Genomic DNA, 15622 nt, shown 5'->3' with positions numbered 1-15622 from the left:
AGAAGTTTTAGTGCCGTATGTCATTATGTTGTTTATCACATGATCGGCAGTTTTAATGACGTAATACACATGTGTATTATGTGACATTTTAGTTGCATACGTCATCAAAAAATGCCAATCACGTGGTACACAAATGATCACGTGAAGTACAGTTTTCATGACGTAATACACACGTGTATCATGTGACATTTTAGTTGCATACGTCATCAACACATGTGTATCATGTGACATTTTAGTTGTATACGTCATCAAAAAATGCCGAACACGTGGTACACAAATGATCACGTCATTTACAGTTTTCATGACGTAATACACATGTGTATCATGTGACATTTTAGTTGTATACGTCATCAAAAAATGCCGAACACGTGGTACACAAATGATCACGTCATTTACAGTTTTCATGACGTAATACACATGTGTATCATGTGACATTTTAGTTGTATACGTCATCAAAAATTGCCGATCACGTGGTACACAAATGATCACGTGACCTGCAGTTTAAATGACGTAGTACACATGTGTATCATGTGACATTTTAGTTGTATACGTCATCAAAAATTGCCGATCACGTGGTACACAAATGATCACGTGACCTGCAGTTTAAATGATGTAGTACACATGTGTATCATGTGACATTTTAGTTGCATACGTGATCAAAAATTGCCGATCACGTGGTACACAAATGATCACGTGATGTACAGTATTCATGACGTAATACACATGTGTATCATGTGACATTTTAGTTGCAAACGTCATCAAATATTGCCGATCACGTGGTACACAAATGATCACGTCATTTACAGTTTTCATGACGTAATACACATGTGTATCATGTGACATTTTAGTTGCATACGTCATCAAAAATTGCCGATCACGTGGTACACAAATGATCACGTGATGTTTAGTTTTTATGACGTAATACACATGTGTATCATGTGACATTTTAGTTGTACACGTCATCAAAAATTGCCGATCACGTGGTACACAAATGATCACGTGTCCTGCAGTTTAAATGACGTAGTACACATGTGTATCATGTGACATTTTTGTTGCATACGTCATCAAAAATTGCCGATCACGTGGTACACGATCACGTGACAATGACGTAATACACATGTGTATCATGTGACATTTTTGTTGCATACGTCATAAAATTTCCGAACACGTGGTACACAAATGATCACGTGACCTGCAGTTAAATGACGTAATACACATGTGTATCATGTGACATTTTAGTTGCATACGTCATCAAAAATTGCGGACCACGTGGTACACAAATGATCACGAGATGTACAGTTTTCATGACGTAATACACATGTGTATCATGTGACATTTTAGTTGCATACGTCATCAAAAATTGCCGATCACGTGGTACACAAATGATCACGTGATGTACAGTTTTCATGACGTAATACACATGTGTATCATGTGACATTTTAGTTGCATACGTCATCAAATATTGCCGATGACGTGGTTCACAAATGATCACGTGATGTACAGTTCTAATGACGTAATACACATGTGTATCATGTGACATTTTAGTTACAAACGTCATCAAAAATTGCCGATGACGGGGTTCACAAATGATCACGTGATGTATAGTTTTTTTATGACGTAATACACATGTGTATCATGTGACATTTTAGTTGCAAACGTCATCAAAAATTGCCGATCACGTGGTACACAAATGATCACGTGATGTACAGTTTTAATGACGTAATACACATGCGTACCATGTGACCTTTAGTTGCATACGTGATTTACAGTTTTAATGACGTAATACACATGTGTTTGACGTGGCAATATAGGTGCCTCGATTCTAAAGTAATGAAACAAATTTTGGTTTTTCATTTTATTTTTCAATATAGAGCATTTCTTAAACATTGAAACATTTTAATAACATAAATAAATCAAAAATAAATGAATCACAGTGACTTTCAAATGCAATTTAGAATTCATATATGCTATATAGATAAATTATGGTACGCCAAATGTGTTTTTTTTTCTAAGAATAGGTTTCTTATTTGTTTCATTTAATAAAAATAATCTCACTATCTTTATAAAGAAAGACTTATATAGTTTGTACAAATAATAAACAAAATAAAACATGATAATTCCAGTCAGTGAATCACTTGAGTAAGTCATGCAGCAGAGTTAGTGTTAGAGTGCGAGAACATGTGATCAAGTTGAAGCAATTCACTGACTGATTTTAATGCAACTTTCGTAAAGAAACAGGCGCCTTGTTTCTTCATTGAAAGCACTTTTAATTGTAACTATTTTTGTTTAAAAAAGAATCGATTGTACAAACTATTTAAGTTTTCATTTTTTTTTTATAGTTTTGATATTTTAGATTTAAACACATTGGAACAAATGGAGTTACTGTCAAAAAAATGAGACGATTAGAATTTGCAATTGATATAAAGGGAAAGAAAATATTTTTTATTGAAGATATATATATATATATATGCATTATTGTTTTTGTCACTATGATACAATTTGTTTTTGTTTCATATCGATATTCAACATAAAAGTAAACAAACATACAAAAAATACTGTTTAATATGATGCAATAACACATTAGTTTTATTCGCAATGTCATCTGCAGTTATAATGATGTAATACAACTGTGTATCACCTGACATCTAATTTGCACACGTCATCAAAAATTGCAGATCACGTGTTACAATCCATCCACGTACATATGTTTTAAGGTTTATCTTAATAAATTGAATAAATTCAAACTTGAATAAATTCAACCTGTCATAATCATACTTCATCCATTTAAAAACGTAGGTAAAAATACTTAAATATTGCAAACTATATGTCATATCAGTAATTAAGGCATTTTTGTTGACCTTAAAGGTGTAATCAGTAAACAATTAAATCAGACATAACCAAAATGTATATTGAAAATAAACACTTCACCTGAATTTGCTTAAATCTTTATATGATTGTCATTATTCATAGACAATCAACACTTCTTTTAAAAAAAGTAAAATATACAAAAATAATTTGATTATCCGATTATATAAAAGTGTGATGTTACATCATATGAAACAGTACGATACATCTATACAAAGGCATTCACGACATATAAATACAAGAATTAATAATTTCATAGAGATAATCTAACATTTCCTAAGATGAGACCACTGTCCAGTGATTTTTGTTTCATAATAGTCGTCATAAAAAGATATCAAAATTGTGTATTTCAAACTCCCAACACATTATACAATATACCCGTGATTAAAAAGTCCACTCCATTCGACATCTGATATAATTTCGATTTGTTTTCTATTAACAATATATTTGAACCGTTTAGGAGTCATGTTAAAAAGATTGAACCGTTCAATGTTATATCTGCATTCCCTACATATTTTTTTTTTCAAATAACAGTGAAACAAGAAATAAATTAACAGTGGCCGAAATTGAAAGCTATCATAATTAATATTATATGGAATAAAAGTACTTGTTTTATCTATATAACAATACAAATAATTTCATACAGGTAAGTATTGTTCACAATATGGTTTAATCCGACTTAAGTCTCAACATAATCTTCAATGCAATATAGTTTGACCACAACAAAAAATGTATCAGTAAACAAAGCTCCAAATATAGTAAATATGAGCATCAATTCATTGAACATTTAAATGTGCGTATCTTGTCTTTGAATGGCATCACTTTTCTCCACTGAAAAAAGAAAGCATTTTTTTAAATATTCATTAAACATTCTTCCAGTACTTTAATTAACGTATTCGACCCATAAGTGAAACAACAAGAGCTGTCGTAAAACAGCGCGCTCGACTACGCCGCTTTGACTAAGAAGTGGATACAATAACGATGTAATATGTGCCTGTCAAAAGCAATAAAACAATCAAATTTAAAAGTGAACAAGAATCGCGATGTGACAAAACCAGGTTTTTAATGATTGGCAGAAGAGATTCAGTTTCAACTGCTTTCGTCTATGGCAGAAGAGATTCAGTTTCAACTGCTTTCGTCTATTTCTTGTAACAGTGACCTTGATCCTAAGGGCCCCAAACACAATTCCATGGAAGTCCTCCATAAACTCTTCCTACATATCAAGTTTGGTCACAGTATGTCAACCATAACTGAAACAGTAATTTATTTTTAGTAACAGTGACCTTGACCCTTGGGGGCCTAAAGGCAATCCATGAAAGCTCTGCATAAACTTGTCCTATATACCAAGTTTGGTCACACTATGTCAGCCCTTAAGTTATTCAATACTAACCATATTTCTATTTTTAGCAACAGTGACCTTGACCTAGACCATATCTCTCGGGGCCCAAAGCACAATCTTAGGAAAGGTCTCTATAAACTCTTCCTATATACCAAGTTTGGTCACAATATGTAGACCCTTAAGTTATTCAATACCAACCCTTTTTCTATTAATAGTAACCTTGACCTTGATCCTAGGGGCCTCAAACGCAATCCCATAAAAGGTTTCCATAAACTCTTCGTATATCCCATGCTTGGTTTCTTTATGTCAAACCTAGCTAAAATTATTCGATACATAAGGTGACTTTGACGCTGCCCTCCCACCAGCCCGCCCGAACAATTACGCAAGTCATTCAAATAACTTGTTTTCCCATTATGAAAATGTGGTTAAGAATATAAAAATGTGCCTTTCAAAAGAAATTAAAAGAAAAATTTAAAAAAAAATCATTCAAGGGCCATAATTTGTATTCGTATTTAGGGTTAAAATGGAGTTATGTTCCGTGTTGTAAGATGGTCGTCAATAATTCTGCGAAGTATAAAGTGCATTGAATGAAGGGTATATTATTTTTTATTAAAATCCCAACTTGCCCTTAAAGTTTAACCTGCCCTAAAACTTTAACCTAAATTCAATCAAGGGCCATAACTTGCATTAGGGATAATATGGATTTCTGTAACCTCATTGTGCGATGGTCCTGAACAATTGTGTGAAGTATTAAATCAATTGAATGAAGGGTATAGAAGTTATCAATAAATATCCCAACCTGCCCTAAAACTTTAACCTTAATTCCATAGTCAATCAGAGACCGTGATTTGTATAAAAGATAATATGGAGTTATCTATCCTCATTATGTGATGGCCCTGAACAACTGTGTGAAGTATTAAGTCAATTGAATGAAGGGTATTGGACTTATAAGAGAAAATCCCAACTTGCTCTAAAACTTTAACCTGCCCTAAAACTTTAACCTAAGTTCATCAGGGGCCATAACTTGTATTAAGGATAATATGGAGTTATGTAACCTCATTGTGTGATGGTCCTGAACAACTGTGTGAAGTATTAAGTCAATTGAATGAAGGGTATAGAAGTTATTAATAAATATCCCAACCTGCCCTAAAACTTTAACCTAAGTTCCATAGTCAATCAGGGGCCATAATTTGTATAAAGGATAATATGGAGTTATCTAACCTCATTATGTGATGGCCCTGAACAACTGTGTGAAGTATTAAGTCAATTGAATGAAGGGCATTGGACTTATAAGTGAAAATCCCAACTTGCCCTAAAACTTTAACCGGACGCCGACGCTGTGGCGAGTAGTATAGCCCTCCTTATTTTTCGAAAAGTCGAGCTAAAAAAATAACTTATTAAAAAAAATAATTAAATAAACGTATTTGACCTATAACAAGTGTATCAAAATTTGACAGAATGGACTATTGAACATAGTATCATGAAAAATACTCATTTATAATCACCATCAGGAAAAGATTGACCAAAGACCCCAATATCATGAGCACTATTCATTTCTCATCACCGTCGGCAAAAGTTTGACCTAAGACCACAATATCATGACCACTATTCATTTCTCATCACCGTCGGCAAAAGTTTGACCCAAGACCACAATATCATGACCACTATTCATTTCCCATCACCGTCGGCAAAAGTTTGACCAAAGACCACAATATCATGACCACTATTCATTTCTCATCACCGTCGGCAAAAGTTTGACCTAAGACCACAATATCATGACCACTATTCATTTCTCATCACCGTCGGCAAAAGTTTGACCTAAGACCACAATATCTTGAACACTATTCATTTCTCATCACCATTAGCAAGAGATTGACCAAAGAACACAATATCTTGAACACTATTCATTTCTCATCACCATTAGCAAGAGATTGACCAAAGAACACAATATCTTGACCACTATTCATTTCTCATCACCATTAGCAAGAGATTGACCAAAGAACACAATATCATGACCACTATTCATTTCTCATCACCATTAGCAAGAGATTGACCAAAGACCACAATATCTTGAACACTATTCATTTCTCATCACCATTAGCAAGAGATTGACCAAAGAACACAATATCATGACCACTATTCATTTCTCATCACCATTAGCAAGAGATTGACCAAAGAACACAATATCATGACCACTATTCATTTCTCATCACCATTAGCAAGAGATTGACCAAAGAACACAATATCTTGACCACTATTCATTTCTCATCACCATTAGCAAGAGATTGACCAAAGAACACAATATCATGACCACTATTCACTTCTCATCACCATTAGCAAGAGATTGACCAAAGAACACAATATCATGACACTATTCATTTCTCATCACCATTAGCAAGAGATTGACCAAAGAACACAATATCTTGAACACTATTCATTTCTCATCACCATTAGCAAGAGATTGACCAAAGAACACAATATCATGACCACTATTCATTTCTCATCACCATTAGCAAGAGATTGACCAAAGAACACAATATCTTGACCACTATTCATTTCTCATCACCATTAGCAAGAGATTGACCAAAGAACACAATATCTTGACCACTATTCATTTCTCATCACCATTAGCAAGAGATTGACCAAAGAACACAATATCTTGACCACTATTCATTTCTCATCACCATTAGCAAGAGATTGACCAAAGAACACAATATCTTGAACACTATTCATTTCTCATCACCATTAGCAAGAGATTGACCAAAGAACACAATATCATGACCACTATTCATTTCTCATCACCATTAGCAAGAGATTGACCAAAGAACACAATATCTTGACCACTATTCATTTCTCATCACCATTAGCAAGAGATTGACCAAAGACCACAATATCTTGACCACTATTCATTTCTCATCACCATTAGCAAGAGATTGACCAAAGAACACAATATCATGACCACTATTCATTTCTCATCACCATTAGCAAGAGATTGACCAAAGAACACAATATCATGACCACTATTCATTTCTCATCACCATTAGCAAGAGATTGACCAAAGAACACAATATCATGACCACTATTCATTTCCCATCACCATTAGCAAGAGATTGACCAAAGACCACAATATCTTGAACACTATTCATTTCTCATCACCATTAGCAAGAGATTGACCAAAGACCACAATATCTTGACCACTATTCATTTCTCATCACCATTAGCAAGAGATTGACCAAAGACCACAATATCTTGAACACTATTCATTTCTCATCACCATTAGCAAGAGATTGACCAAAGACCACAATATCTTGACCACTATTCATTTCTCATCACCATTAGCAAGAGATTGACCAAAGACCATAATATCTTGACCACTATTCATTTCTCATCACCATTAGCAAGAGATTGACCAAAGACCACAATATCTTGAACACTATTCATTTCTCATCACCATTAGCAAGAGATTGACCAAAGAACACAATATCATGACCACTATTCATTCATCATCATCATCATCAGCAGCATCAGCATCCATCATCAGCATCATCATCAACAACACCATCATCATCACTATCACCACCATCATCATCAGCACCATCATCATTATCACCAACACCATCATCATCATCATCATCATCATCATCATCATCATCATCAACAGCAACAGCAGCAGAACACAAAATAATGAAAGCGCCCCCACAACTGATGATTCCTGACACACATTCAAGCGGGACAGTGTGACATAGTATGATTGCAGCCCAACCAATGAATGAGTGAATAAATAAATTCATCAAGAAACTAATCAATTAAAAAAAATGATAAATCATCATCCGTTATCATCATCATTAGCAGCATCACCACTACTATCATCATTAACATCATCAGCATCATCATCATCAATAACTGTCGTCATCATTAGCAGCAGCAAGTCCATCATAACCCTAAGACCATCATTAGCAGCAGCACCAACACCAACCATTATCACCATCATCATCATCATCAACCAACATCATAACCGTCATCATCATTAGCAGCACCACCACCAACCATCATCATCGTCATTAGCAGCAGTACCACAACAACAACCATCAGCATTAGCAGCAGCATGATCAATAACCATCATCATCACTTTTCATCATCATCATCATCACCAACAACAACTGTTCTCTACAGTGGTCAACACTTACCAGAATTTCTAGACGCCAAACGATCACTTCCAAGGTACGGTTGCACAATAGTTGCCAATAAATGAGTTCGCCCGTCAGTAGAGATGGCCTGGTCCCCCTACCAACAATCCGCCAATCAGTGAAACGGGCCGGGTCGACGCTCTTCTGGCTTGCCAGGACACTGAAATATCAACACATTTATTATTGTATTTCAACAGGGGTTGAAAACTCTGCTTACACAACTTGAAGAATAATGGTAGTTTATTTATTCGCTGTATCAATTCTATTGAAGTAATTCAAGTTACAGCGTTATTTTAAATTGTGATATTTTATTAATTATTGTTATCGGAATTGATATTCCATTGACTGAAATATTTTGTTGAATTTATATTTATACCATGACCGCTCGTTGATGGAGCATCAATTCCGATTTGAAATAGCATCACTTCCGGTGGAAGGGGAATCGCACTTCCGGTGGAAGGGGAATCGCATTTCCGGTTGAATGGAGGAACACTTCCGGTACAGTGGACGCTGAAAACGGATGCATATATTCTGCTCTCAATATGGAGTTTATATAACATATCGTTATAAAAACAACAATAGATAAAATGTTAAACAGATTATACAATTCATGATTAAAACATAAGTTCGCATTCCTTAGATTATTTCTTATTTTGCAGTTCACTTCTTATTTCATAAGCTTTTTTCACTGCTTTGTCTATTGAAAAAACGATTCCAGATTATATTATTAATCTCATACAAATGAAGCCCCCCTACCATTTTCCAGAAATGTCTGCACGTGACCAACGTGTAAGATTATATATTATTTAATATACACGAAAAATAAAATAAACATTTTCAGCTACCATGGTTCGGTAAAAGCAATTTTGGGAAAAATGCAGGCGCCTTTTGCATATTCACTGTAAAATTGCTAATACCAGCAAAAAATGCCTATTTTATTTTCGTGCATTTCTTTCATTTAGTTTATAATTTAGATTGAAACGACTTTTCTCAAATTGTTTTTATTTTAGAAATATACATATACATGTATACAACTTTATAAACATTTAAACATTCATTTATATGAGATCAATATGTTTGTGATTTGTTTACATCGCTTTAAATGAAGTTGTTTTGATTAATTTTGATAAATAAATGTAAAGCTTATAAAATATGAAGTTACATATTTAGTCTAAACATTCGTTTTTAAATTAACTCTTTTAACGAAGGAAAATGAGACGATCCTCTTAGTTAAAAAAAACTGTCATAACTTAAAATGTCAAAATAGATTTTTTTTGCGAAACTATTGTATTATATTGACATGGCACGAGTTAAGCTTTTACTATAGTTCTTATACCAAAATGTCTGCAAAATCAAACTTATCTTTCGTTGTTATTCTTGCCAACGTCAGCTGGTGCGACTTTGGAAAGGATGTGAGAGTATATGATGCAGCCGGGTGGGGAAACGTCAATTACTATGGTGACGTCATACTCGTACATGGGATAACAGAGGACCGGGCAGTGGACGAGGCGAAGGTCAAGCTGACGTCACGTAGGTGAATATGTTTGATCCGGCGAGGAGACGTCGGTGAACTTCCGCTCTCATTTGGCGCAATGGACTTCCAACAGTTTAGAACAAATCATAATCTGAAGGCAAACAATTGACGGTGGTGTTGGACATACTAGAGTACACAAAGAATTGAATCGTTCGCAAAAAAGTATATCTGAAGAACATGTTGATAAATATAGCTGAGGCACATGTTAATGTTTTACTAAATGAGAATAGTCGTATAATCTTTCTGAGTACTTGTTTAGCAACAGAAAAAAATGGCAAGTAAACACAACTGATAGAAACAACATTATGCACCGGCCAATTGTAGCCACGACCCAACCCCCGAGGTCCGGGGGTAGCGGGGGGAAAGGGCCGTACTTTTAACAACCAGGTGGTCCCGCAGTGCCCCGAGTGAATGCGATGGTTTTGTTTTCGCACCGAAAATAGAGGGGAATGAGCCTTACTTAGAATGTCCGGGCATTTGGCGGGGATTTTACCTGGGACTGGCTGGACACAAAGTCAAAGTCCCCGCTATTATCAGGACTAGGGGGTCTTGGTTACAATTAACTGATGCATTATATCAGCAATCAAAATGTATGTAAACAAAAAAATACTTACAAACAGGAACATCCAAAAAAGTATCCTAATCACAACCACTTCGTGTAACTTCCCGCCTTTAACTGAGTGACCAGTGTCTATGCAAAGCTGGCAGATCTCACTCCGATCACACAAACCTATGTACACATTCCCTCGGGCTAGAAGGCATTGTTCAAACACAATAGAATCATTTCACGGTCGTTTTTTTATTCTGATAGTGATAGTTCGTGCTGTCCTGGCGTGGCTTTAGTGAGGAACAAGTATACAGTTCTAGTCTGTGCTGTCCTGTCGGGGCGTAGTTGAGACATACATGTCATTTCATTTAAACATCATATTATTATTTTTATCATTTATATATCACTTAATTTTTTTCTAAATATAATTGTTTTCTGTTTTAAATATTAAATGTTTTATAGCTGCTAAGTGCAATGTGGACCATTGACTGAAATGTATGTGAAGTGGACAGCGCAACAGTCATAATTATACATTTCTTAAGCGGTCTCATGCACCGACGGGCGTAGCTAGATCATGTTAGATTTACTGGCCGGTCCTGCTCAGATGGTCGGGGCCGTATGCAGAAAGCATCTGAAGTCATTTCTTCACCTAAATCAATTTCTTAAAAAAAAATCCTAGTCATAGTGCAGTCTATGACGCTTAAAGAGCCCCGCCTTCGTTATTACTGAAGTTTGATAAGGTGGTTAATTTCATCAAATATTTTGACAAAATAATGTTTTGACAGTGCTCCGTCAGACGACCGTATTGTGAAAAGGTTTGTCAAAGTGTTTTAAGAAACTAAACTCTCAATCAAACTCTGGTAAAAGACCGAACACGGGGCTCCGAAAGTGGCGTAGACTGTACTTTGTTTCATTTAAAATGGTGAAAAAATAGGAAAGTTATCTTAAATGTTTTAAAAAGTCTTCATTCGAAGAAAATTTTTGCCCCCGACGTAGCGTTTATGACGCAATATATCACGTGGTATACACACACTGTGTATTTATGCATTCCCCTGACACACCTTTATATAATGTTTATGTATTTCGGGTCGGTGGTCTTTATTAACAATTGAATTAAATTGAAACTATTAAGACCACGATCCGAAATACATGTATATATATACATTATATAGTTGTGTCAGGGGAGTGCATCCATACAGGCATATATTTTACATTAAACTGCATTACTTCCCTTTACCCATTAAACGTTCAATATAGATGGTATATTTGTGTTATGTTTCGGAATGGTTTGGTTTCAAAATAGTATAGTAGGCATTTAATATGTGCCATTAGAAAAACAAATAAATAAAAAAATAGGTCAGTTGAACACGGTACTTACAGTCTTACATTATCTTGACAGTTTATTATTTATTATTAAATGCACTTCACTTAATCAAATGCTATTTGAGCAATAGGAACCAATGCGTTAAACTAGGTGAATTTACAAGTGACTTTAAACATATTTATAATGGAGTGCCCCAAGGCTCAATCCTGGGGCCTGTCTTGTTTAATATTTTCATAAATGATATTTTCCACTTTGTCAACAATAGTAAATTATATAACTATGCTGACGATAACACTCTGTCACATTCTGATCACAATATAAATGACGTTAAAAACACGTACCCTAGAACAGGACAGTATCTCTTTGGTAAACTGGTTTTCAGATAACAAAATGCAAGCAAACCCAGACAAATTTCAAACCATAGCTATAGGTCCTAAATCTAAAAAGTGCAATTTAACCATCAAACTTGAGAATAGTATCATCCCATGCGAAGAAGAAGTAAAATTATTAGGTGTTACTATAGATTTTAGATTAAATTTCAATACTCATGTTTCAAACACCTGTAAGAAAGCATCAAGGCAATTAAATGTGCTAAAACGCATTGGGAAAAATCTCTGCAAATTAGGTAAACTTAACATATACTACTCTTTTATTATGTCAAACTTTAATTTCTGTCCCTTAATCTGGCATTTCTGTGGAGAAGTAAATACTAATACGATTGAAAAGATTCAAGAGAGAGCATTACGGTTTATCTACAATGACCATACATCAAATTATTCTTCTTTATTAATTAAGTCACATCTACCATCATTAAAAATACTAAGAACTATTGCCTTAAAAACCTTTAAGATCATAAACAAACAAACACCAGTTTATCTCACGATTTAGTTAAATAAAAAATAACTCTTATTCTTTTAGGTATAGCAACACCGCAGAGGTACCCCAGGTAAGGACCACAAAGTATGGCCTCAACTCTTTCCGTTCAATAGCGCCCAAACTTTGGAATTCACTCCGTCAGCACTTTCGTGACGAAACAAATGAGTCAGTTTCTGAGATTGGTCAACGCATGGAACGGACAGAGTTGTAGGTGTTCTTGTTGCGCTTTTCATAGTTAAACCTTCCCCTCTATTTGTTTCTACACTGACTGTTTTTGTCATTATGCCACGCTTTGATTTTTGCCAAGCTTTGCTTTTTGCCATGCTTTTTAGTTTAGTTATGCTTAGTGCTTCCTTAGCCTGTATTACATCAATCATATCTATTTCTAATCAGTGCTTTTGTCATAGATATCCTTTGCTTTAAATTATATTTATGTGTTCACTGCATAAATGTTTGCTGCAAATTCTGAGAGGCTGGTGCTAATCAGGTCATCTTGAATCTGATTCAAGCTGATATGTGTTTTAGTATCCTTTTAAGACAAGCACACTTGTGCTATTTTTTTCCTCTCAGTTTTTTATAAATTTTCATCTTAAGATCTTTTTAGACTACGGTCAAGATTTGCGCCAGCATCCCAGTTTTTAAATGTGTATACTGTATGTGATATCTGTATTTTTGCCTTAATCATGTGCTAATTCACTTTTAGTTAGCTACAATTTCTTACATATTTTAATATTTTATATGTACATATGTATTAGTATGTGATATCTATATTTTGTCTTAATAATGTGTTAATTCTTAATTAGATACAATCTCTTTAATACTTAAATATTTTATATAAATATATGCTTGTAATAATATATATATGTAGTTGGTCAATAGCTATTCATAGCTAATGTTTTCTCTGTTATGTCGACTGAAAATTGAATTTGATTTGATTTGATTTGATTTAAATATCGAAATATACAAAATAATAGCTTATGCTTAAACGATGTCTACGACAATTTTATTATTATAAATTGGGGTAAAAAAATCGGCTTCTTACGTATGTACTTTGCAAGACGCTTGGGTAGAACCGCAGGTGATTACGTAAATACAGGGCCGTTACTTCACGCTCACACAAAAAAAATCCAGGCGCCACAGTCCGGGCTGGCCCATACAAACGACCGCTTCAGAGTCTTTGACGATTTCTGTTTTTGCGACTTTAAGGGGAACATAATAAATATTCAATTTATGAAAAGGTTCCCTTTACGTGCACTATTGTGGCTACAGTACGGGCCTGACTTCATGCATATATATACTCATATTTTCACAAATAGCATCCAGGAGCCTGGATCACACTAGATGTCATTCATTATTGGTCTCGCTGCATTTCGTGTCCAAATTCACTCTTTTGGCGTATTAACTGAAATTTTGATTTTAATCGAAATCCACTTTGTGTATGGAAATTAGTTTCCAAAAACTACGAAGATCGTTTGCTCCGAGGAAGTATAAGCGAATTGTTTCTCTATATTTCATAGGACAAAAAGACTAAAGTATTAAGCACTAGAAACGGACCGATAAATTGAATAAAAGCGACGGAATAATAACCACAAATAGCCATACGATTTAAAAACAATTATAAAACTAGTACTACCCCCCCCCCATCGTCCTCCTTTATTTCCCCCAGCGTCTACATCTCCTCCCCCTCTTCTCCCCCATCCTGCGTCTTCATCTCCTCCACCTCCTTCCCCACACTGCATCTTCATCTCTTCCCCCCACTGCGTCTTCATCTCCTCTCCATCTTCTCGCCCTCTCCCTGCGTCTTCATCTTCCCCTCTCCTCCTCCACCCTGCGTCTTCATCTCCTCCCCCTCTTCCCCCACACTGCGTCTTCATCTCCTCCCCCCAACTGCGTCTTCATCTCCTCCCCCCACCCTGGGTCTTCATCCATCCCCTTCTCCCCCACCCTGCGTGTCCATCTCTTCCCCCTCTTCTCCCCCACCTGCGTCTTCATCTCCTCCCCCCACTGCGTCTTTATCTCCTCCCCCTCTTCTCCCGCTCACCCTGCGTCTTCATCTTCCCCCCCCCCAACTGCGTCTACAACTTTTTCCCCTCTTCTCCCCCCACTGCATCTTCATCTCCTTCCCCTCTTCTCCCCCAACCTGCGTCTTCATTTCCTCCCCCCCCCCCGTGATTTCATCTCCTCCCCCCCTTCTACTCCACCAACCTGCGTCTTCATCTCTTCGCCCCCCCCCCCACATACGTCTTCATCTCCTCCCCGCACTGGGTGTTTATCTCCTCCCCCTCTTCTTCCCCCACCCTGCGTCTTCATCTCCTCCCCTCACTGCGTCTTCATCTCCTCCCCCTCCCCACCCCTGTGTCTTCATCTCCTCCCCCTTCTTCTCCCCCAACCTGTGTCTTCATATACCCACCCTCTTCTCCCCCCACCCTGCGTCTTCATCTCCTTCCCCCTACCCTGCAGCATCTTCATCTCCTCCCCTCTTCCCCCCCCCCAACCTGCGTCTTCATCTACTCCCCCTCTTCTCCCCCACCCTGCATCTTCATCTCCTCCCCCTCATCTCCCCCCACCCTGCATCTTCATCTCCTCCCCTTCTTCTCCCACACCCTGCGTCTTCATCTCCTCCCCTCACTGCGTCTTCATCTCCTCCCCCTCTTCTTCCCCCACCCTGCATCTTCATCTCCTCCCCCTTCTTCTCCACCACCCTGCGTCTTCATCTCCTCCCCCTCTTCCCCCACTGCGTCTTCAACTCCTCCCCTCCCCCTCGCCACCTGCGTCTTCATCTACTCCCCCTCTTCTCCCCCACCCTGCATCTTCATCTCCTCCCGCTAATATATATTCTTCTCTTCCTTTTCTACTTCATTTCTCTTCATCCCCAACCCCATCTTCTTTTTATCCACTTCATCTTTTTCTCTTCCTTCTTCTACTAAAAGCCCAAAAACTTCTACATTTG

General features: G+C 36.5%; 1 protein-coding gene across 1 annotated transcript; it reads left to right on the top strand.

Annotated features, from left to right (window-relative positions):
- Positions 1-9731: 9731 nt before the first annotated feature.
- LOC128216268 (uncharacterized) lies at positions 9732-15599 on the top strand. Its single transcript, XM_052922838.1, has 3 exons — positions 9732-9925; positions 12715-12879; positions 14339-15599. The coding sequence occupies exons 1-3, from the start codon at positions 9732-9734 to the stop codon at positions 15597-15599; spliced, it is 1620 nt and encodes a 539-aa protein (XP_052778798.1).
- Positions 15600-15622: the final 23 nt, after the last annotated feature.

Source organism: Mya arenaria, chromosome 14, assembly GCF_026914265.1.
Source record: "Mya arenaria isolate MELC-2E11 chromosome 14, ASM2691426v1".
Classification (NCBI taxonomy): Eukaryota; Metazoa; Mollusca; class Bivalvia; order Myida; family Myidae; genus Mya; species Mya arenaria.
The sequence above is the reverse complement of the archived record's forward strand: the minus strand, read 5'-3'. Positions and strand labels throughout refer to the sequence as shown.